At 41.0% G+C, this 24,621-nt stretch overlaps 1 protein-coding gene across 2 annotated transcripts in view; it reads left to right on the top strand.

Moving 5' to 3' along the window:
• Nucleotides 1-285: 285 nt before the first annotated feature.
• The window catches only part of Ankrd42 (ankyrin repeat domain 42), a 51,308-nt gene continuing 26,972 nt past the window's right edge, over nucleotides 286-24,621 (top strand). For both annotated transcript variants that reach the window (XM_051148947.1, XM_051148946.1), the window contains exons 1-8: nucleotides 286-1,017; nucleotides 6,933-7,096; nucleotides 8,607-8,714; nucleotides 10,777-10,896; nucleotides 12,813-12,948; nucleotides 17,958-18,158; nucleotides 20,599-20,724; nucleotides 22,951-23,056. In XM_051148947.1, coding sequence (XP_051004904.1) covers nucleotides 435-1,017; nucleotides 6,933-7,096; nucleotides 8,607-8,714; nucleotides 10,777-10,896; nucleotides 12,813-12,948; nucleotides 17,958-18,158; nucleotides 20,599-20,724; nucleotides 22,951-23,056 — 1,544 coding nt within the window. In that variant the 5' untranslated portion in view covers nucleotides 286-434. The remainder of the gene's footprint in view (nucleotides 1,018-6,932; nucleotides 7,097-8,606; nucleotides 8,715-10,776; nucleotides 10,897-12,812; nucleotides 12,949-17,957; nucleotides 18,159-20,598; nucleotides 20,725-22,950; nucleotides 23,057-24,621) is intronic.

Genomic DNA, 24,621 nt, shown 5'->3' with positions numbered 1-24,621 from the left:
ACTTGTTTCCAAGGCGACGACTGGGCCACCACTCCCTTCAAGCTGCAGGAACTAAGACGCTGGACAACTTCTCTGTGGAGAGGGTTCCCGCAGACGGCGACCGCCGCCACAGCCACCTGCGGGCACAGGAGACCGAAGTCTGCGGCCTCCGCGCCAGCCGCCGCGCAAGTGCGACCCGCCTCCCGCACGGCTACTTCGGCGTCTGGTCCAGGGGGAGGGTCGTGGAAGAGCAGGGATCCTGTCGCCTCAACTCCAGAGAAAGAAACCTCGAAGAAGGGGACCGCCGCTCCAGGATCTCCTCCGGAAGAATAGGTGAGGACGGCGGCTTTTCCCGCCGCGACTCGAGAAGAATCGGCGAAGACCTAGGCTACCACCGCAGCGTCTTTCCGGAGAGCACCAGGGGGTATGATGGCCACAGTCAGAGCAGCCCATGGATGGCTGTGAGGGGCAACAGCAGCCCACGCAGCACCAACGCGTGCCTAGGCGAAGTCGCTGGCCAGCATCCCCGCGACTCGAGGGGAGCTGTCAGCGAAGACGCCTGGGTGGGCGTCCCTGAAACCCGAGGGCCCCAGACCAGTGACTCCGGGGACCGGGGCAGTGACGACCGCGGCGGTTATTGGGAAGGCGCAAGTATCGATGGCAGCCGCTGCCCCAGTCGTTCTTGGGGAGGCGTAAATGATGACCGGGGCTACGAGAACAATGACTCCTCTAGGGTGAGCATCAACGAAGACTCCAGTCGCCGCCTCAGTGGTTTCTGGGAGAGAGAAAGTGAAGAAGATTCTCACTTCAGGGACTCTTGGGAGAAAAGGGAGGATCGTGGGCCCCGCGTCAGCGACCAGGAGTCCAGTTGCTGCAGCAGCAGAGACCCATGCGCGGGAGCAAGTGAAGACCGACGCAGCAGCAGGGGCCTGGATTCCACTCCTCCCCAGAGTCCAAGGCTGAGGGTAGAGGACCAAACCATGCCTGGGCTGGCCAGTTCAGGCCCCTCCAAGTCCTCGAGGGAGCCTGCAGACGCAAGTGAGTCTTTCCTTGTCGTTTGTCTCCACTTTTTCTACATCAGGGGCATCAGCCTGAGCCCCTGCTGACATTTTCCTTGTCTGTTGTTAACTCTTCCTTTTCTCTTTATTTTCTCTAATTCCAAAAGCTGCTCACCTGCCCCTATAGCCCCTTATTTGAGTTTTTCCCCCTTTATAGCTCCATCACTTGTCTGTCGGACATCTTATTCAGATCAAACATCACTTGTTAAATATTATGGATCTCTGTTAAGTTCTTTTCTGCAGCATTTGATACTGTAGAAATAACAAATTAGATCTAATTTTCTAACATTCATTCTGTTGGAGTTCCTTTTGCCGGCTTCTTCTATTTCTTGATCTCTTTCTTTTTCTTGATCCTTTTTGTGAGGGTGGGTGTTGTGTGACAAAACTTTTCCCGGGGAGACACAACACACATTTATTCACCTCCTCCCCACCCCCAGATAGGAATCCCATTCACCCGAGACCAAAAACTGGGAAACCTGGAGCGCATTGAACAGCCAGCTAGCAGGCAGCTCAACAGGTTGGAGACTGTCTTTTCCAGATGCCTCAGTTGGTCTAAACCTCCTCCCAGCAGTTGCTCTTGGAGTCTTTGCAGCTTCTTTCCTCTCAGAGTCATTTCCCTGCCCCCTACCCGCGCCCCCCCCCCCAGTTCAGCTTGTCTAAGAATGTTCTTTGCAGCTCAGCTTCCTTTGGTCTGAGAGGTCCTTTCAGCTTTTATTTATTACTCCGGCAGGGAGGGGGCCTAGTGAAACTGGTCAGTTTCAGAGCCTTCCTAAAGCTATTTTGAGTGCTTTACCTTCCTGCTTGAGGAGCTTCCTGAAGGATGGAATCCTCCAGTCCTCGGAGGAGACTGTTACACAATCATTCACCCCTCCCTCCAGCTCTCACATTCTCCCCTCCCCTCTTTTCCCGATGATCCCTGAGCCTTGGAAGGGGTGACTGTAGATGGCCAGCGATGCTTAACAAATGGGCCACCATGCCTGAATAACAGTTGCCCTGTTCAGGAGCTTTCCCAGTGGTTATGAGTTAAGGCTGACACCAGTGATCTGTGAGTGCAAACATGTTTAGAAGGCAGTTTGACGGGCACATCATATACATCTAGGAAAACAGAAGTTGCTTCCCCTTTGGGACAAGTCCTGCAGAGCCACAGGTTTTGTCTTGGCTTCCAGTACCAGGCATGAATTTCCTCTTGTGGAGTGGAAGGCTATTGGTCTCAGGCACTTTTGCACAAGCCTGTGTAGCCCTGGCTGTCCTGGAGCTAGCTCTGTAGACCAGGCTGGCCTTGAACACATAATCCACCTGCCTCTGCTACCACCGCCCAACATACGGGAATGTTGGTGACAGCTCTCCACTAGCAGCCTGCATTGCCTCCTCTAGCACTATAAAAGCCAATCAGGATGAGAGATTGCAGTTCAGTCCAAGTTTAATTTCTCCATGTCCTGTAGTCAAGGCATGTACATGCAAATGTCTTTAGCAATAGGGTCTTATTGTCTAGTTCTGGTATATAGTCAGCAGCAATATCCTTTATGGTTTGGGGGGGGCCTCAGGGACCTTCAGCTTACTAGGAGGTACTTCACCCTTGGTACTGGAAATTTTATTTAATAACCTGATGGCTTTTGGAAGTATTCTTTTCACCCATGTAGGGTGAAACCCTTTAGATTTAAACTCTGTAGCTATTGTTTTAACAACCCATTTTTAAAAATTAACCTAGCCCCAGTAAGGTAGGTGAAAGTACTATTGTACCTGGTTGTCTGTCCGATGGCTTTCTAACTGTGTAAAACACTGTTAGCAGTCTGTCTGGATAACAGAACCTTTCCAGGGGGTGGGCAGGACAAGGCAACCACCATCCCATAACAAACATAACCTTGGTGAAGCACTCTAAATGTTTGCTGTCATTTGTTCTCAGCAAGTGTCATATGATCCCAGCAATTCACAACCAAGAAGAAACTAAACTCAAACGTAAGCTCAGCTCCACCATGGAAAGACCCTATTGCTTGTACTTGTTGAGCAATACGCGGTACAGCAGCGTAGATAGTAAGTTGTGCTCATGCGCTAGGAACAATCTGGCATTTTTATAGGCCATGTTAGACTGTTGAGAGAGCTCAGAGCCAGATGAATAATGTCTACCCTTTCTAATTTTCTAATGATTTTTTTAAACTTTATTATAGCTCCTGAGCAGTCTATATTTTCCATCTTGCCATCTTGCCTGACCACACATGACTGTGCACTCTTAGGCAAAACTCCCCCAAAGTGGTATACAGCGTATGACCTAGCAATATATCTACCTGCAGAATGTTTCCTTACAGTGGAGAAATGCACACTGTGTAACTACCCACCCCAAGAACCAGCTTAATCCCTTTTTATCCGTGTTGCCTTATCACCATACCCATCTCCTGTTGCCCACTGTCCCTGGTACTTTTGGAAGCTGCCACAAATTAATGTACACTGAACTCCAGTATCCACCAAAGTCTAAGTTAGTGGGGCATCAATAAATCCATAATTCTACATGAGGCCTCTGGTTGCTATGTATGACCCTCACTAGGCTACCCCATCAAAGGAGTGGCTTGGGACACTTTCTTTTTCCATAAGTGGTGCTGTCGGGACTGCCTGTACCTCCCTGTCTTTTTTTTTTAACCCTTTGGTGAACTGTTGGTTTGCCTTTAAGGCCTTTCAAAGACTCACAAGTACAGAAAGTTGACTTGTTATCAGTTATTTTCCCGAGGAACTCCTGTTTGACACAAATCTAGCTACAGTTGTCTTTGGGTGGTTCAGATAGGACTCATTGTCTGTTTATTTTTTCTCACCTCCTACCATGTACTTAGTCATATGAACGCAATTCATATGATGGCCTAGATCACGAGGTGCCAAAGCCTCTCCTACTTTTTTTTTTTTAATAATTCATTTAATTTTATTTTATGTGCATTGGTGTGAGGGTGTCAGAGCCATTGGAACTGGAATTACAGACAATTGTGAGCTGCTATGTGGTTGCTGGGAATTGAACCCAGGTCCTTTGGAAGAGCAGACAGTGCTCTTAACCTCTGAGCCATCTCTCCAGCCCCCAACCTCTCCTACTTCTTAAAGATTCTGTCCAACCACGGGGCTCAGCAAAGCCACTAAGACCCAATACCAATCTTGAGGTCCCCATTAAATCTACTTTCCCCTTAATTTTCCTGTGAAAAGTTCTGTCTGGCCCAGTGGATTGAGGACCGTTCATAGCTTCTCTTATTCCTAGTTCCCTCAAATAGTGCCTGTCCCTCCTCTATTGCTTTTGATTCTGGGGACACTTATGGGGCCTTTAGATGGAGATAACCAAGTGTTATTAACGGCTTTGGTAAGCCAGTGCATTAGGGCTGACTTCCTTCATACTGTCTCGGGCTATAAATTCTCTGCCTTAAGAAGGGATGGGTAGTTATATTCTTCAGTTTTTCTTCCTCCACAACAGTCAGACCCATCCCATTCACTCCCATGTTCCCACAACCTCACAAGCCAGGCTGTGACAGGCTCTTTTGTTGCTTAGGAGCCTTCCCCAATTCCAGCAGTTCAGGCACTGAATATTCTGATTACCATAGTGTCTTGCACAGGACCATCATCAGGGTGGATCATAGATTTTCCCTTTGTTCTGTTAAATGTCAGACCTGTGGGATACCTTCTATTGCTTTTACTACCTTTTCCTCACTCCTGAAATCTCATGGGTTCTAAGTTTGTCAATCCCAAGAAGGGTGTGTGAACATGGATCTAACTTGTACTCTTTTCCTTCTTTTTTCTTAAGGTTTTGACCCCTAAACCTTAGGAAGCATCAAGTCAACACTTGCACCTTATTCTCTTGTTTATTTATTTTACTTGCCAATCAGAGACTAACATGGGCTAAGATGGTAGCTGCCTCTTCCTTGCTTATATTGCTCCTTTACAGAAACAAGGTCCTGCTTGGCTGCCACCTCAGATGCATTTCTAACTACACACAATAAAGGCCAGGTAACTTCTGCTGCTGCTTGCCAACAGTCTTGATCCTTGTGTGTTAATCTCAAAGACTGCAAACTTTCCTCTAAGCTTTTAACTGCTTTTTAGAGCATCTCTGTGTCCCTCATCACGCAGGCTTGCCATCGCATACTGCATAGACAAACACTGCAGTCCTGGGATTCCTCCCACAGACACTGCTAATCTTGATGGTTCAGCCTCAGCTGCGTATAACCGCTGTGGTAGCACAAAGGCACAGTAACATATGCCATAAAGGAAAGGACAGTTCTATTGGAATTTCCTCCATAGATGTTCACCCCTCAAGCTTCTCAGCCTTAGTTGCATGCCATGGTACCCATGGCCAGGGCCATGCACTCACTCTTTTTCAACTCATCTTTGGTTCTGTTGTATACCTGTTTCGGTATCAATTGTTTGCAGCTTAGGCTCCTTGTTGTCTGAGAAGGACTTCTTTTCATGGTGGATCGTGATTGGGACATGTAAGTTGAAATAAACCCTTTCCTTCCCAAGCTGCTTTTGCTTATGGTGTTTTATCACAGTAATAGGAATCCTAACCATGACACAGCCAGGACAAGTCATCAGATTATATCATTCAAGGGCTTCTAGCAGTTTATGACTTCCAGCAGTATTTGTAAGCTGAACTTAACTGTTATTTCTCTGTATATGCTGTCTCTAGATTCAAGATGTCAGTTTGACTTGAGACTCTTAATTGTCTGATAGGACCAAGAAACATTCCCCCCCCCCCAATCTCTCTCCCTTTCTCCCTCTCTCTCTTTCCCTCCTTCCTTCTCTCCCTCCCTCCGTCCCTCTCTCCATCTCCTTCTCCCTCTCTCTCCCCCCTCCCCCTCTCTTTCCCCTTCCCTCTCCCTCCCTCCCTCCTTCATTCCCTTTTTCTTTCCTTCACACTTTTTTATATTATTTTATGTATATGTGTGCTTTCCCTGCATGCATGTATGTGAACCACATGCACATTTGATGCCTATGGAGGCTAGAAGAATTGCCTGGAATTAGAATTACAGATGGCTGTGAGCCACCATGCAGGTCCTGGAAACTGAACCTGGGTCCTCTCAAGAGCAGCTAAATGCTCTTAACTACTGTGCCATCTCTCCAGTCTCTCTTTGTTTCTCTCTCTCTCTCTCTCTTTCTTTTTTTGGAGATAGGGTCTCACTATCTTGGCTGGTTTGGAACTCACCGTATAGACCAAGCTGGCCTCAAACTTAACAGAAATCTGCCTGTCTTTGTCTCCCAAGTGTTGGGATTAAAGGCATACACCAACATGGCTGGCAATTGTTAATTTTTGATATATTCAGTTCCTTTGTTGGAAGGAACATGCTATGTATCAGAACTATAACCTAAAGTCTGATTAAGATATACTTAGTCAGGTGTGGTGGTGCACACCTTTAATCCTAGCACTCAGGGAGGCAGAGGCAGATAGATCAATGTGAGTTCGATGCCAGCCTGGTCTACAAAGTGAGTCCAGGGCAGCCAGGGTTATACAGAGAAATCCTGTCTCGAAAAACAAAAAAACAACAAACAAACAAACAAAAAGTTATACTTAGTTGGTTTCAATTTTTAGTTTCTATAACCAGTGCTTAGTGAATATTCTATACAGGTCTTACTCTTGGGAATGTGTACTGGGCAAATGGAATTTCGCATGTTTCAAGGTTATATGTTTATATTATCTATTATCTTTCTCTAGTCACAAAACTATCTTAACTGTACTGAACACATACACACAAACTTTTTTTCTGTTAACAAGGTTATTTGTGTGATTTGTTCTTTGTTTTAGACTAATCTACTTCAGCATAGTCTAAATTTTGTAATAAATTGTTCAGAAAGGTAAAGTGATATGATTTCTCTGGTTCATTGCTATAGTCCGTTTTCACAGTTTTGTAATATATTTGAAGAAATTTGCTTTTTCAACAGGTTCAAGGAAGAAGGTGCATTTTGGTAGCATACATGATGCGGTACGGGCTGGAGATGTCAAGCAGCTTTCGGACATAGTGGATCGTGGAGCCAACCTTAATGAAGTGGATGCTCTCCATCAGTTTACTCCTTTACATTGGGCAGCACATTCTGGAAGTTTAGAGGTAAGAATCTATAGCTACTATTAAATGAAAATAAATTGACAATGATAATTTTATAAATTTAGCATACAGTCATAAGACTTCATGCTTGGCACTTAAAATAATCTTCTTTTGAATTCCATTTGTTATTTGAGTGCTTTTTAGTGGAGCTTCCTAACAAATTATCCCAGAACTTAGTGTTGTAAAGTAACCATTTTTAATGCACATGAGTGAACCAAGAAGCTGAATTGCAGTGACAGCTTGTCTTTGCTCTTTAATGTCTGGGGTTTAGGCAGAAGGTTCAAAGCCTACCGCTGGGGATCTAGCTCAGTGGGAGAGTATGTGCCCCGTGTACATGAGTCCGTTGGTTGTAATCTCCAGTACCGAAACAGATACCAAATAGTACAAAGATGTCTTCTGAAGCCTCATTTACTCAGATAGCTAGTGGATATAGACTGAGCACTTTATTTCCAAGTAGATATTTTGGAAATCTCTGATGGGACTAGTTTGTGCTTCTTTACAATATAGTAACTGGGTTCTAAAGACAAGCAGAGAGGCTAACTTGTAGAGGATAACATAAGAAGCTACTCTCATGTTTTGCATAAAGTTTAAAGTCCCAAAAAGCACCTCTTAGGTGTCATTTCTCTCCAGAAAGTTGAATGTTATACAGGTTTGGCATTTATAAGATTCATTTATGTTTTAAGCATTTACTGCACCTTATATCATTCTTTTGACTGATACTATACAGATACCACATTTTTAAAAAGCTTTATTCATTTTATATATGAGTGGTCTATTTGCACGTATACCTGTGGACCAGAAGAGGGCGACAGATCACATTATAGATAGTTGTCAGCCACCATGTGGTTGCTGGGATTTGAACTTAGGATCTCTGGAAGAGCAGCCAGTGCTGTGTGTATCATTCCTCCACTTGTTTCATTTATTTAACATTTGAGTTTAAGCCATGTGGTTTCATATATGTGCTGTAGATTTGCTTCAGTCTTATGATAATAGTTTATTCTTAGAATCACATAATATTGAATATATTCATTTTCCAGATTACTGAGTTGGTTTTAACTTTTAGTTTGTACAATCAATGCTGAGTGAATATTTTATTCAGATCTTCTTGGGATGTACAAAAGGGCAGCTAATTTCTTTCTTTCTTTCTTTCTTTTTCTCTTTTAGGTTTTTTGAGACAGTGTTTCTCTGTATCCCTGGCTGTCCTGGACTTGCTTTGTAGACTAGGCTGTCCTGGAACTCACAAAGACTCACGTGCCTCTGCCTCTCTGAGTGCTGGGGTTAAAGGCATGCGCCTGCACGTCTAACTTGCTTTCTCTTATTTACCCAAGAGTAAAGCCAAATGTTGGTTGCTCTGCTACAGTGTTTGTGCTTTTGATTTCTTACACTGGGCTTATACTCATCTATGTTGTTTCTCATGCTACAGTGGGAATATCATAGTAACAGACTACATTTAAAAGCTATAAAAATGCTAAAACCATCTGGTTTATTACCCATTATGCTATTATTTTCTTAGTGCCTTCATTGGCTACTCTGGCATGGTGCTGATACCACACAGGGGACTACCAGAGGATGGACAGCGGCTCACATAGCTGCAATCCGGGGCCAGGATGCCTGTATGCAGGTAATTATTTTTCTTACTATTTTTTTTTCCAATTTAGTGAGTTCAGTTACTTCACTGTAGTTCTGTTGGGATGGATATAGCCATTACTAAACTTGATCCAATTCTTGCAGTTATATCCTATAAAGAAGGATTGGAAATACCAGCTATCCACATAAATGACTTGTAATTAGAGATTCTTTTTTCTCATTTTTATTACATTTCTTTTTTAACATATACATTTACATTATTACACATGAATAAAATAAACTGCATACAGCAGGACGAGCCACAAGGCAATCAGGAATTATATAAATGTTACATTCATAGTGATTTGGCTGTTTGTATTTAGCAAACTTGAAGTAAACATCTTTCCTATCTTGTTGGGTCTAAATTTCTGAATGAAAATCAATATCTATCTTATCTCATCCTTAACTTAAAACTGGACACCCTAAATCTGTTAGAAGAAAAGGTGGAAAAGAGCCTTGAACTAATTGGAGATTCTTTAATCTCCAAAGTAGTTAGGTTGTTTTGAGTGATGTCACAGTTATGTCTGGAGTATCTTCATTGTAGCTTGCTGCTCTCAAAGTGATGGGTGTTAACTGAAGAAGGTAAGCAATGAGAACAAAGAGAAAATACAATAGTAACTCTAGGGTAGTTACTTACCAAGTCTTACCACTGCGTGCCTCCTAACAAGCATTAGCTCACTCCATGGGCCTTGATTCTCATTTTCTGCCCCGTAGTGATCTCTTCCTTCTTAGAATTTCTATGTTGCTTATTTTCGTCCTGTGTTACATGCTTGCCTCTTATCAAGGTCTTCTTTGTATAGTTGATTATCTGTCCCTACAAATGTCCTGATTCCCTAGGGTTGCAAGTTGTTATTATTATTATCATCATTAATTAGTTATTATTATTTTATAATTCTTAAAACATGGTAAGTACTCAGTATATATTTATAACTGGTTAGATTAGACAAGGTCATGAAGATTATTATATTTAAAGCCCTTCTGTCTCCTGAGTGCTGGGAGTTCTGGGATTAAAGTAATGTGCCACTATACCTGATCAAGTTAAAATTTGTCAATGTTTATAAGGTCTGTACTTATATTCAGTATTTTTACATGTGAATTCCCAGTTGTTTTAGCCCCTGTTTGTTGAAAACACAATCTCGTTTCCTTTTTCATAGTTTCATTGACTGTGTTTATGTGGACCTATTTCTAGGTGTTCTGTTCAGTTTTGTTGCACTGTCTGTTTGTTCTTTGGCCAGTATTGTTTGGTTTTTGAGACAGGATTTCTCTATATAGCTATAGCTGTTCTGGAACTCTCTTTGTAGATCAGACTGGCCTCGAACTCACAGAGATCCATCTGCCTCTGTCTCCTGAGTGTTGGGATTAAAAGTGTGCACCAACGTGCCTGGCCTGAAATGAGTCTTAAAGTTTGATAGTGTCAGTCCTCCAACTTTGTTCTCCTTTAGTGCTGTCGTGGCTAGCCTAGGTTTTTTGCTTCTCTATAAACTTTAGAATCCATTTATTGATATCCAGAAAATACATTACCAGGTTTCAATGGTGACTGATAGATTAGTGAAATAAATTGTTTGCCTGATACACTGGGAGAAATCCTACAGTCCATGACCAATATGGAAATTGGTTCTTTGGAGAGTTCATCTTCTAGTAAAGCTTTACTCAGAGCTTAGCCACTACCTCCCACCACTCTGCCTCCGAGCCCTGCGCTCTTGGCATTCCCCAGGCCCCATGCTATCTTATGTCTGTGCATTTCCCCAGATGCCCCCAGCCTATGGCATCTTTGACCCAGCTCAGGAACCAGCAGCCCCAGGCTGAGTTAGGTGCTCTAAGATCACCCTCCCATGTTTTATCTTGATGTGTGGTAGAATAATCAGCACAAAACTAATTGATTTCTCCTAGACTGTGTGCCTCTAGCTGGCAGGGCAGCTCATCTCTGCTCTCCACCGGTGCTCAATAAATTGAATTGGTCTGAAAAAAAAAAATGACTTGCTTACCTTTACTCTGTGTCTGCGTTCACAGTTTAACATCTGTACTCATGCATGCTTTCCCCATTTCTCTGTTTCTAGGCTCTTATAATCAATGGAGCGAACCTGGCAGCTCAAGATGATCGTGGATGCACCCCAGTACACCTCGCTGCCACTCATGGACACTCTTTTACCTTACAAATAATGCTGCGAAGTGGAGTGGTGAGGGATTCCTCCTAATTAGTGGTAGTGGGTGATCATGTGGATGGACTAGTATTTAGTGGTTGGTTATCTCTTCCTTACTTTTAAAGTCTTTTCTATGACTTTGGGGAAGTAATTTTTTTTCCTTTAGCTTTCCTATCTTTAAACGTGGATGCAGGAATTGAGTCAAAGCTCCCCTTGCCTCTCCCCAAAATGGGCGGTAATACAAAATGTTTCAGAGGTTCTGTGTTTGGCTGCTGATTCAGAGCTTAACTGAGAAGACTCTGAACCTTTTAAACAAAAATTCTCCAGGTAATTATGTTTTTATGAATTTGTGTTTATCTGCATAATGCTTCAAAATACCTCTCTATTTTATATACCAGTTTAGGAGGTGATATATTTCTCCAGGATTTTATTTTAATGTTTGTTTATCTAAAAAATATTTTAAAACTATGTGTACATGTGTGTGTGGGGGGTACGTGCACAAGAAGACAGGTGCCTGCAGAGGCTGAGGCTTTAGATTCTCCCTGGAACAGCTACAGGCTAATGTTAGCCATCTAATGTGGGTGCTCAGAATCAAACTCAGCTCCTCTGTTTGCTTAATTTTAGCTGAGCCACCTCCCCAGCTCCCTAATATTTATTTTGATAATAGTCAGTGGCTATATAACTTTTTAAGGAATAGAACTTCTACTGGGTATGATGGCTCGTGCCTCTAGTCTCAGCATTCGAGAAGTCAAGACAAGAGGATTGTAACTTTGAGGCTATAGTGGGAGACCTTGTCTCAGCCCCACCCTCCACGTCCAATATACACAGGGAGGTGTGGGGAGAAATATACTACTAATATGGAAGACGTAATGGTAAGAGTCTTTTCTTTCCTTTTTTTCTTTTCTTTTCTTTTCTTTTTTTCTTTTTTTTTGAAGACAGGGTTTCTCAGTGTAGCCTTGGCTGTCTTGGACTTGCTTTGTATACCAGGCTGGCCTCAAACTCACAGAGATCTGCTTGCCTTTGCCTCTTCAAGTGCTGGGATTATAGGTGTGCACCACCATTCCCAGCTTGGTAAGAGACTTTTCTAAGAAGTAAAAACATTAAACATTTTTTCTCTCGATTACTTTTTTATTTAAACCCATCCCCGTTCTTTTTATTTTATAGGTCAAAACAATGAAACAATTACTTAAGTTTCTTTTTTTTGTTTTTTTTTTCCAAGACAGGGTTTCTCTGTGTAGCCTTGGCTGTCCTGGACTTGCTTTGTGGACCAGGCTGTCCTGGAACTCACAGCGATCCGCCTCCCTCTGCCTCCCGAGTGCTGGGATTAAAGGCGTGCGCCACCACGCCTGGTTCCTACTTAAGTTTCTTTTAAACGTTGCTTTGTAACCTGGCATGGCATCAGAAGCCTTTAATCCCAGTACTCAGGAGGCAGAGGCAGGCAGATCTCGAGGCCAGCCTGGTCTACGAAGAGTCCAGGACAGCCAGGACTATTACACAGAGAGACCTTGTTTCAAAAAACCAAACCAAACCAAACAACCCAACAAAACATTGTTTTGTATGACCTTTGTTTGTTTTTGTGCTGTTTTTTGTTTTTGGAGACAGGGTTTCTCTGTGTTGTTCTGGTGGCCTGGAACTCTCTTTGTAGACTTAGGCTGGTCTCGAACTCAGAGATCCATGTGCCTCTGCCTCTCTATGCTGGGGTTAAAGGTGTGTGCCACCATACCTGGCAGTAGTTTTTAAAAAGACTTTTATAACAGTTCACTGAAAACCTCATTTTTCCTGTGTTCAGATCAGTGGGTGCAGTAATTTTTTAAATTATATTAAATGTTTGCTGTGTAATTTTATGAATAGCTTCTAATTTTCAATTGCAGAATTAAATGTCTAGATTTACTGTTTTCCTTACAAATGATAAGAAACAGTTCATTTTGAAACTGAGTGAATTTTACCTCTAGGATCCTAGTGTGACTGACAAGAGAGAATGGAGACCTGTGCATTATGCAGCTTTTCATGGTCGGCTTGGCTGTTTGCAACTTCTTGTTAAATGGGGATGCAGCCTAGAAGATGTGGACTGCAATGGAAACCTTCCGGGTATTGAACAAAGCAAATATTTTAGTTTTTAATGATAAAATATTTAAATCCTTGATCATTTTTAAGAAATGTAAACTGTCCCATCATTCCGTAATTTCCTCACAGGCCCAAAATAGCAGATAAGCTGATATGAACTATTTACTATGTGAATACAATGCTGTGTTATATACATATCATGATTTTTTTTTGTAGAGCTATCTTTATCAGCAGTAGAGAAATTGGTTCCTCCTTTTCTTCTGCCTCTTCTTCCTTCCTTGTACAAGTTCAGTGGGTGGGCACTGGGCTGTGTCCCTGGGGTTAGTGCCTGTTTCTTTTCTTTTTTTCTTTTTCTTTTCTTTTCTTTTCTTTTTTTAATTCCTACCTCTGTGCCACACAGACAAGTATTTTACTGTTTAGGTGTATAGAGGTCACACCTATATATGAGCTGGTTTCTTATTGCATTTTTAGGTTTAATTTGAAATAAACTGGCTAGTTGACACATAGGTTCTAAACACTCTACCTTCTTTATGAAGTGGTATTGAAATTCAGATGGCAGATCACAGTGAGATTGGAGTCTTGAAAGCTGCAGAGATGGCTCAGTGGTTAAAATAATTTATTGCTCTTCTGTTCTTCCAGAGGATCTTATTTATTTATTTATTTATTTATTATCTTATTTTAATTCCCAGCACCCACATCAGGTAGTTCACAACTACCTGTAACTCCAACTTCAGGAGATCTGACACCCTTTTCTGGACTTTCTGAGGTCACCTGCACTTACTGCGTCCTCTCTCTCTCTCTCTCTCTCACACACACACACTTAAAAATATCCTTGAAGTATGTATTAAAGAAATGTAAAACACTCTTATGAAGGGAAAATTCAGGTAGATAATAGGAATGGGTCTGATTCAACTGCGTTGCTGTTTAGAATATCTCTAGATCCCCGCGGATCCTTGTTTGCTGTGCTTTGCTGGATGCTGTAGTCTACCTCCCTCTTTGTCTGTCTTCTGTACCTTTACACTTACTATCTGGGATAGCTGGCTTTCTTTCTAAAGTTTACTTTTAGCATTCTTTTTATGAAGATTGTTGGTTGGTATGAATACATTTTTTTACGATTACATTTTTTAAATATATGGAAGTAATTTGCTTTCATCCTTTTAAAGTTTAATCTTTTGTTCGATTAAATCTCCTCAGCCCCCCCCCCATGTGTGTGTGTGTGTGTGTTACTCAGGATTGAGTTCAGAGCCTAGCATATAATCTTTACTACTGAGATACATCCCAAACCCCTAAATAAAAATTTAAAGTATAAAAAAATTAAAATATAATGTGCATATAGAAAAGCTCCCAATTCTATGCATATGCCATTGAATTTTCATACATGAATGCATCTCTGTAACCATTAAGACAAACTAAATCTATTATGTGGAGCCAGAGACTTCTCTCACATCTTTTTTTCCAGCTAACTTCTATCTACCTTCCACAATTAATCTTTGTCTTCTGGCTTATAAATCAGCCCCTCTAGTTTTGAACTGTATGGGATAAAATAATGTATTAGTATTTGGAGTACCTGGCTTCTATTTGTTTTCCAAAGTAGGTGCCATAGTCCTATTTAAGAGTTTCATGTGCATCCAGGTGTGGTGATGTATGCCTTCAGTCTTCAGCACTTGAAAGGTAAAAGAGGATCAAGAGTTGGAAACTATCATGGGGTGAATAGTGAGGTCAAGGCCAGCCTGGGCTCCACAGGGAATTTCCCTCATATGCAGAATTTAGACTTGAGAGAATATAGAGTTCAATAGGTAAAGACAATGTAAAACAACTATAGGGGCTGGAGACATAGCTCAGCATTTAACAACACTTACTGCTCTTGCAGAGGACGTGAGTTTAAATCTCAGCACCCATGTTGAGCGGCTCACAACTGTACCTCCAGCTGGCCAGGCCTACACAGAGACATGCACACATACAACTATTTTTTTTATCTTAAAAATACAAAAATACGTAAATACAATTTTAAACAAATATAATTAAGACATTTTAAGTATATATAAAGACATGACATCAGAAGGCAGAAGGATGACTATTTGGGGTATTGGGACAACAATAAAAGGGAAATGGGAGAGTGTTTATCGGAAGTTTATAATAATACTCCTGTGATATATCATAGTGAAATCCGTTACTTTAATGGATTATTATTTAAAGAAATAATAAAGAAGCTAATATGGTAATATGGAAGAAAACATTTTAGTAGCTCCTTAACACTGGCCTTTAATCAGTTGTTTTAATTTTACTAATTCTGTTGGGTTATTGGATTTCTTGGTGGCTTTAATTTGTTTGTTTTTTTTCCTCATGACTTCTGGCAGGTCACACCATTTTATATCTTTGTTTAATAGCTTCTTGGCTATTTTCTGTTGTGAAGTATTAGTTGAGACATCCTTCCTCCATTCTGGGTGGTGTTCCCCTCCTCCTCCTCCTCCTGAGGTGTAGGGGCTCTTCACAGACGGAAGCCTTTATCAGCTACTTACATTATGCATACCTTTTTCATTCTATAGACTGCCGTGTTACTCTTTTGAGATGTTCTTTAATGAGCAGTTTACTTTAAAAAATTATTTATTATGTATTGTGTTCTTCCTGTATGTGGGCCTGCACACCACAAGAGGGCACCAGATCTCATTATAGATGGTTGTGAGCCACCATCTGGTTGCTGGGAATTGAACTCAGGACCTTTGGAAGAACAGACAAGTGCTCTTAAGCTCTGAGCCATCTCTCCAGCCTCTAGAAGTTTACTTTCAATGTAGTCCAATTTAATAATATCTTCTCTTTGTGGTTAGTACTTTTTATATTTGATTAAAAAATGCTCACCCTATTCTGTGGTCATAAAGACATTTCTTTATCTTTGAGGATGTATATATTTTTACTTTTATGTTTATATCTCCAACTTATTGAGAATTGGCTTCATTTCAAGTATTCTGATTATTTTTGTTGGCTCTTTTGCTGTTTTCTCATTAAAATGATCAAGCTTGTATTTAAAGGTATGAATAATATAGAGGATAAGAATGCCTGAGCCACTAGAGGATAATAATAATATAGAGGATAAGAATGCCTGAGCCACTAGAGGCAGTCTGAACATTTTTTTATGAAGCAGATTTGAGGTTTAGTAAAAAAATCTTTGAATAGTGATTTAAGCGTGAAAGTTAAGAGAAAGAGATATGCCCAGAGAAGCACATCACATATCATGAGTGGGTACCCTGAGAGAGAGAACTGTTCTCTCAAAAGATAAATTTGGTATGTATTTAGTGAATACCACCCATGTATCTATATGTTAGAGGCAACTTTCATGTGGTGGTAAGGGGAAAGATAGATAATCATCACATTGCATGATCTAAACATACATTGTTATATAGGGATACATGTTTGGGTAAATATAGCAAAGGGAGTAGAAAATAGTAGAGGAATAAAATTTACAACAGCAAAGCCTTCACTGAGGAAGTGACTGGTGACTGGTGAGTCTTGTGGCTAGTCCAAGGAAGAGGTGATGAGACTGTGCTGCTCTCCTCCCGAGGCCTAGTGTTTGTATAACAGCAAACCAGTGTGACTGGAACAAAAGTGAGGGGCCCAAGTAACAGGCAATGAGGGATGAGGTCGAAGAGGTACCAAGAGCAACTGAAAGGGGCTCAGTATGGGTGACCTGAGCAGACTTAGGCCTTAGGAAAGGTATGAATTCTTGAACAGTCCTCTCATAACTACACACACACACACACACACACACACACACACACACACACACACACACACACAAGAATCTCAGAATACCCTCTTTTGAAGACTTCGAGTTCTAGGGCTGGAATGATTAAAAGGTGCTCTTTGCTCTTTGAGAGAAGTAGAGTCTGGGTCCTAGCACCCGTGTCAGGTGGCCCACAAGCACCTGTAACTCCAGCTCCAAGAGATCCTAAGCCCTCCGGAGCCTCTGCAGGCACCCACACACATGCGTGCATACACAGCCAGACACATACGTAAGAATAACATAATAAAATCTAAAGAGAAATGACAACCAGTCCAGGCATTGTGTGTGTGTGTGTATAATATTTTGAGACAGGGTTTCTCTGTGTACTCCTGGCTGTCCTGGACTTGCTTTGTAGACCAGGCTGGCCTCAAATTCACAGAGATCTGTCTGCCTCTGTTGGGATTACAGGTGTGTGTGCCATCGCACCTGGCTTAGTCCAGATATTTTCACCATACAGTTCTGGCATGTTCAGAACCCTGGGTTTAATCCCCAGGAGCCGGGGAAGGAAAACAGAAGTCTAGTGTAGCAATTTAAGCTGTTGTTTGAGGTCCAAACAGTAGCTTGGAATGGAAGAAGTAAAGAGACTTGGGAGGTAATTGGGTCCTACATATATTTTGAGGGAGACCTGGGAGTTTCTGATGTAGCAATGTGAGGAGTGACAGGTAATCAAGCCTGGACAACACAGGAAGGAGAGTTTCCTATTAGTAAAGATGCTGAAGACAATGTCAGGCAAGAGTTAGTTTTGTTATATTAAGTTAGAATTCTGTGAGGGTTGCAAGCATATGTAATGAGTAAGCAGTTAGCAGGGCCATTTTCAAGGGGGAATATTTTCAAAAGGCTGCAGGATGACCCAGCATGACGTGGTATGTGCCAGCAAACTAGCGTCTGGACCTAAGGACTTCTCTTTAAGGCCAGAATCCAATGGCCACCTGAACACCACCTTGCTTTCCTTTAGTCACAGATTGCCCAAATACTCGTATTTTTCTTGATACTTGGAGTCATTGCTTCATGACTGTTTTTTCTTCTCCCCAAAACTTTTGGGTTTTTTGTTTTTTGAGACAGGGTTTCTTCGTGAAGCTCTGGCTCTCCTGGAACTCGCTTGTAGACCAGGCTGGCCTCGACCTCACAGAGATCTGCCTGCCTCTACCTCCCAGAGTGCTGGGATTAAAGGTGTATGCCACCATCACCTGGCTTTTTTGAGGTACTTTGTTGTCATCTTGTAGGATTAAGGCTATCCCTTTTCTCTTACCTGCAGTTCACTTAGCAGCTATGGAAGGCCACCTTCATTGTTTTAAATTCCTGCTGAGTAGAATGAACAGTGGTGCGCAAGCTTTAAAAGCCTTCAACGACAATGGGGAAAATGCATTGGACCTGGCCCAGCGGTTCTTGAAAGAAAACATTATACAGTTTATTCAGGGGGCTGAGTATGAAGGAAGCAACCCAGATGATCAGGACGGTAAGTAATTAAGCCCACATATTTTTACAGAGAGTGATAATAATAAAATGGTACATCGAAACTTACATATATTACTATCCATAATCATCCAGACTCTTCACTTTGACGCATTTTAGACAGAGCATGTAGGTAGTAGTATAAAGAGCACGGTGTGTGACTGCGGCCTAATTTTATGTCAGCTTTACACAAGCTAGGGTCATGAGAAAGCAGGGAGCCTAAACTGAGAAAATGCCCACATAAAATCTGGCTGTAGTCAAGCCTGTAGGGCATTTTCTTCATTCGTGATTGAAGTGGGAGGGCTGAGCTCACTGTGGGTGGGGGCATCCCTGGGCTGTTGGTCCTGGGTTCCATAAGAAAGCAGGCTGAGCAAGCCATGAGGACCAAGCCAGGAAGTAGCACCTCTCCATCATTATATGCCTATATTCCCCGTTTTAAGAATTGCAATTCATTTATTTTTCTTTCTTTTTTATTTTTTTATTTTTTTGGTTTTTCAAGACAGGGTTTCTCTTGTAGTCCTAGCTGTCTTGAACTTGCTTTGTAGACCAGACTGGCCTCGAACTTACAGAGGATGTTCGTGCCCCTGCCTCCCGAGCACTGGGGAGTAAAAATGTGTGCCACCATACTAGGTCTTCATTTAGTTTTCTAAGGAATTTGGTTTTCTGTATTTTTGGTATGAATCATTTATTGATTTTTATCAGATATAGATAATTTTCTCTCACAGGTAGATTGTTCTTTCACTTTGATTATGATATCTTTAAACAATGGTTTTTAGTTTACTTAAATTACACCCAAGCATGCCATTTTATGATTTTTGACATTCATCATTCCACCATAACCATATAGATAGAGGCATTTTCATCACACCTAGGTTTTCTCAGACTCCTTTTACCTTACTGCTTTTTTTTATTCTGCCCCCACACAATCACTGATCTGCTTCGGATTTTCTAAAGTTTTGTATTAGGGTGGTAATTGTATTTACATAGATATATATTTCTATCCCTCTTGGTAAGTACTAGGAGTGGAACATATGATGGGTATATACTTAACTTTAGATATTTAGATGTTTAAGGGGTTGCCTTTCTTTCTTTCTTTTTTCTTTTTCTTTTCTTTTTTTTTTTTTAATTTATTTTTGAGACAGTTTCCCCTGGCTGTCCTGGACTCTGTTGACCAGGCTAGCTTTGAACTCACAGAGATTATCCTGCCTCAGCCTCCCAAGTGCTGGGATTAAAGGCGTGTGTCATCATGTCCAGCTTTTTGTTTATTGTTTTTTAATTCACTCTCATTGTTTTGGTTTTTTGAAATAGAGTTTTTCTGTGTAGCCCTGGCTCTCTTGGAACTTATTCTGTAGACTAGGCTGGCCTTGAGCTCAGACAGCCACCTGCCTCTGCTTCCTGAGTGTTGGGATAAAAGTTGTGCACCACCATGTCTGTCAGGAAACTGTTTTTCAAACAGCGCTCTTAAGTGCTCTATATCCTTGTCAATATAGGTAGTAGTCAGTCTGTTCTGTTGTAGTCATTTTAGTGGGTGTGTGCTGTTTCCATGAGCATCTTTCCCTTTATTGGCCATCCATTCCTTCTTTCATGGAATATATGTTTTAGTTTTTGACATCTTAAAAATAAGTTTTTTCTAGTTTTGCTTTGTTATTTAACATATTCTGGACATAAACTGACAGATGTGTATTGCAAACATTTTCTCCCATTCATAGTCTTTTTGTTTTCTTTTTTTCTTTTTTTTTTTTTTATTAATTTATTTTTGTTACATCTCAATGTTTATCCCATCCCTTGTATCCTCCCATTCCTCCCCCCCCCCCATTTTCCCATTATTCCCCTCCCCTATGACTGTTCTTGAGGGGGATTACGTCCCCCTATATATTCTCATAGGGTATCAAGTCTCTTCTTGGCTACTTGCTGTCCTTCCTCTGAGTGCCACCAGGTCTCCCCCTCCAGGGGACATGGTCAAATGTGAGGCACCAGAGTACGTGAGAAAGTCATATCACACTCTCCACTCAACTGTGGAGAATATTCTGACCATTGGCTAGATCTGGGAAGGGGTTTAAAGTTTACCTCCTGTATTGTCCTTGGCTGGTGCCTTAGTTTGAGCGGGACCCCTGGGCCCAAATCTGCCTATCATAATGTTCTACTTGTAGATTTCTAGGACCCTCTGGATCCTTTTATTTTGCTGTTCTCCCATGCGGTCTTTTTGTTTTCAAAGGGTGACAATTTTAAATTTTATTAAGTTCTAACTTGTAATTTTGTTTTAGATAGTGTAGAAAATTTGGTAATATCTTACTTTATCATTCTTTTTATTTGTTAGTGTGTCAGTTGAACTTACCTGAGTAGCTTCATACTTAAGATAATACTGAAACATGGATTGTATGACAGCTTTAGGTAGGGAAATGAACAAATCCCTGTGTTTGCTAAAATGCTGACTTTTTATTCAGATTTAGCCTTTCCAGGTCACATGGCTGCCTTTAAGGGTGATTTAGAAATGCTTAAGAAACTGATAGGAGATGGAGTAATCAATCTGAATGAACGTGATGATAATGGATCAACTCCTATGCATAAAGGTGAGCTCTCCTTGGTTCATTTCTGTTGTGATTTCTTGTGAACTATTCAGCTTTTAAAGTAGTTATCAGAAATCTCCCCTGGTGGATGTTGGTGAATGTTATATGGAATACACAGCCTGATTTCTAATTCAGGTGCTTTTTATGCTGCTAGATGAGTATGCCTTCCATGCTAGGGCCAGCTGAGTTTCTTGGTGACTTTGTTGTTGTTGTTGGTATTTTATTTTTATTTTTATTTTTATTTTTATTTTTTTAGCCACATCAATTTTACACCCTGTTTATTTAACAAGCATTGCAATTTTCCAATAAACTACAGTAAATCCAGAAAAGTAAAGGATCCATACATAAATGTGAAGCATTTATCTTTTCTGAATTTGATAGTTACATTTTTGTAGTATTTACATTATTTATTTTATATAAGGGTAGGTTTCATGCATATGTCATACTATATGAAGGCCAGAGGAACTGTTGTTGGTATTTTAAAAAAATTTTATTTATTATTATGTATACAATGCTCTGCCTGCATGTACACCTACGTGCCAGAAGAGGGCATCAGATCACATTATAGATGGTTGTGAGCCACCGAGTGATTTCTGGGAATTGAACGCAGAACCTCTGGAAGAGAAGTCAGTGCTCTAACCTCTGAGCCATCTCTCCAGCCTGACATTGTTTTTACAGTGACATGTGAAATACATTGCTAAGGAACCTTCTTACAACAATATTTTTAAAAGAATTAGTTTATTTTCCTCTCTTAAAAAATTCTTATTTTGGAAACAGAGTCTTGCTGTATATCCCTTTCTGTGTATGTAAAGTAGACTGGCCTTAAACTCACAGTCTGTCTGCCTCTTTTGTGGGTGCTGGGATTGAATGTGTATGCCACCATACCTTGCTCTTTTCTTTTCTTTTCTTTTTAAATATCATTTAAAATTTTATTTTCTGTATATGACTTTGCCTGCATGTGTGGATATGCACTATGTGCATGCCTGATACCTGCACAAGCTGGAAGAGGGCATCAGATCCCCTGATATTGGGGTTACAGACAGTTGTGAGCTGTTGAGTGGGTGCTGGGAACTGTAAAAGCAAGTGCTCTTAATGGTGGAGCCATTTCTCCAGCCAAGAATCTTTTTCTTATATTCTATTTTAGATAAATTATTTGTCCTCCCTCTTTCCATAGAAATGGCAGGCTATTTTTTTTTTTTTTTTTGAGACGGGCTTTCTCAGTGTAGCCTAGGCTGTCCTAGACTCCCTTTGTAGACCAGGCTGGCCTTAAACTCACAGAGATCTGCCTGAGTGCTGGGATTAAAGGCATGTACCACCACACCAGGCTAAACTAATTATTTTAAGAACAGAAAAGACAGAGTATATTACTATTTCTGTCTTTACTTATAGAGCTTTGGGAAATACCTTTTGTTAGCTGCTTCTGGAAGGAGATGAAGAAGAAGTAGGAATTGAGGAATAGAAAAAGTTACTAAGGCTCAAAGTGATGATGTGTTTAGGAGGACTTAGTAACAACAGCATGTATTTATGACAGATAACTGCATATCTCTCACTACATTTAATGATTACTGAAACCATCCATCCATCCATCCATCCATTCATCCATCTACCTATGCTGGAGCAAGTTTGGGTAGGGAGGTCAGTGTTACTGTCCGGTGTATAAAGTGCTAGCTGCCAAACCTAATGACATGTGTTTGATCCTGAGAACCAACATGGTAGAAGGGCCTGAAAGTTGTCCTCTGATCTCCAGATTTATACATGTGTGCGTGTACAGACACAAAGTAAATAAATAGATGTAAAAGTTTTGAGAAAAGATTTCTTTTGTGTGTGTTTTTCATATGCAGTAGGTAGGCATGGAGCAAGATTTTTGATGTCCCTAAGACCCTTGTGGCTGGAATGTTCACACGCTGGAGTACTGCACAATACTGAGTAGGTGCTGGGCAGCATGATGTAGTGCTGGGGTGTGGCTGAAGAAGATTGGATTCTAGTTTCTCTGACTTGCTTGTTTGAACTTTGAGCTCCAATTTTTATAACTGTATCCAAAATTATTTAGATAAGACCTAAATACAGTAGATATTTGATTAAATGTCAAATAAACGTACAAGTGAAAAATAGAAAATATTTGCACAGCCTACTTTTGTTACTATAAGGTTAAAATTTCAGAAAACTGTTACCAATAACAACTTTTTCTTTGTATGTGTTATGTGTTTCTTTGTTTTACTTTTTAACAAGCTGCTGGACAGGGCCACATAGAGTGTTTGCAGTGGTTAATTGAAATGGGAGCCGACAGCAATATTACCAACAAAGCAGGCGAGAGGCCCAACGATGTGGCTAAGAGGTATAAACTTTTAAAGTTGTGCACTTACTTTCCTGTACTTAGAACTTTCTGAGCGGGGCTGGAGAGATGGCTCAGAGGTTAAGAGCACTGCCTGTTCTTCATAAGGCCCTGAGTTCAATTCCCCACAACCACATGGTGGCTCACAACCATCTAAAATGTGATCTGGTGCCCTCTTCTGGCATGCAGGCATACATGCAGGCAAAACACTGTATACATAATAATAAATGAATAAATCTTTAAAAACTTCTGAGGATTTAACACAGGTTAGGGGGACTCATAAGATGCAGGTGGAATCAGAGTTTTTAAGTTGATTGATGTTTATTTCTTATTATCTCTCCTCTTTAAAGCAATTATTCTTATCTGGATCATAGTATTAGATAATAGTATTAGTTCTATTTCCGTTGGGGATAGGGCATTTAGAAATGAGAGCAAAAGCCATGACAATGAACATCTACCATATACGGTTAGGTCCAGGACTTCTAAAGCATTCTGCAGTGATCTAATTAGTGTGCACAATGCATCGTTCTACCCAAATATGCTTGATGCCTTATTGAGAAATACTGTTTTTTTAAAAAATGAATAACAATAATGATAATAGAAAAGCAATTCTAAGGGGTTTGAATCATATTTAGGAGCTTACATGGGAAATAAATCTAGGCCATATTATAAAACTCTGTGAGCTTATTCAGGTCCAGGCCTCAAGGAATAGTTAGTGTAGATCGCCGTGCTCATTTGGTTGTTGTCTACTCAGCATCCTCTCTAGTTACTATGGTCCAGGCACTGTGGCCAGAAGTCAGACTATACAGGTGGGAAGCACAGTGCTTGCCTTCCAGGAGCTTGTGGTTACAGAAGCCCTAGAAGCTTTACTTCAAAGAAGAACACGTGTGCAAACAAAGCTTCTTAGTTGTTACAACCATTGCCACACCTATTACATGGCATGTATGAGTGAGGAAAACCGCCAGCTCTTCCTATCTGCCAGTGATGTGGGTTTGAAAACAGTGCAGGCGATAGTAAAACATAAAAAGAAATTACAGCAGCATAGAACTTAGATTGTTGTCAAGAAAAACATTTTTTTGAAGAAGCAGCACTTACATTGACCCTTGGAGGATTTGTAACATAACGTTTTGCGATTTTATCGTTCAGGAGTGCCTAAATTTGAGCCATGAGCATGGGCTACAGTGGCAGATGAGGCTTGGCCTGATGTTTGGTTGTGCCCAGTCGCTCACTTAACTTCATATGTAGCTCAGACTGTCCTTCAGCTTGCAGGCCTGTCTTAGCCTCCCTGGTGCTGGGATTAGAGCTTTGTGCCACTATTGTTCATTGGGTTGTTTTTTTTGCTGTGTTTAAAGGGTTCTTTATATATTCTAGATACTAGTCCTTCTCAGAAAATATCCATCACAAAGATTTTTCTCTCCTTTGTGGGATGTTTTTCATAACCTTAAAAACAGCTTTGGAAGTGAGTCAGTTTCATTGAAATTTGTCTTTTTTTGGATTGTGTATGCTTGGTGTTAGACCTTAAAAATCTTTTTAACTTTGCATTCTGTGTTTTCTTCTAGAAGTTGTGT

The sequence above is a fragment of the Acomys russatus genome, chromosome 7, assembly GCF_903995435.1.
Source record: "Acomys russatus chromosome 7, mAcoRus1.1, whole genome shotgun sequence".
In the NCBI taxonomy this organism is placed as follows: domain Eukaryota; kingdom Metazoa; phylum Chordata; class Mammalia; order Rodentia; family Muridae; genus Acomys; species Acomys russatus.
The sequence above is the reverse complement of the archived record's forward strand: the minus strand, read 5'-3'. Positions and strand labels throughout refer to the sequence as shown.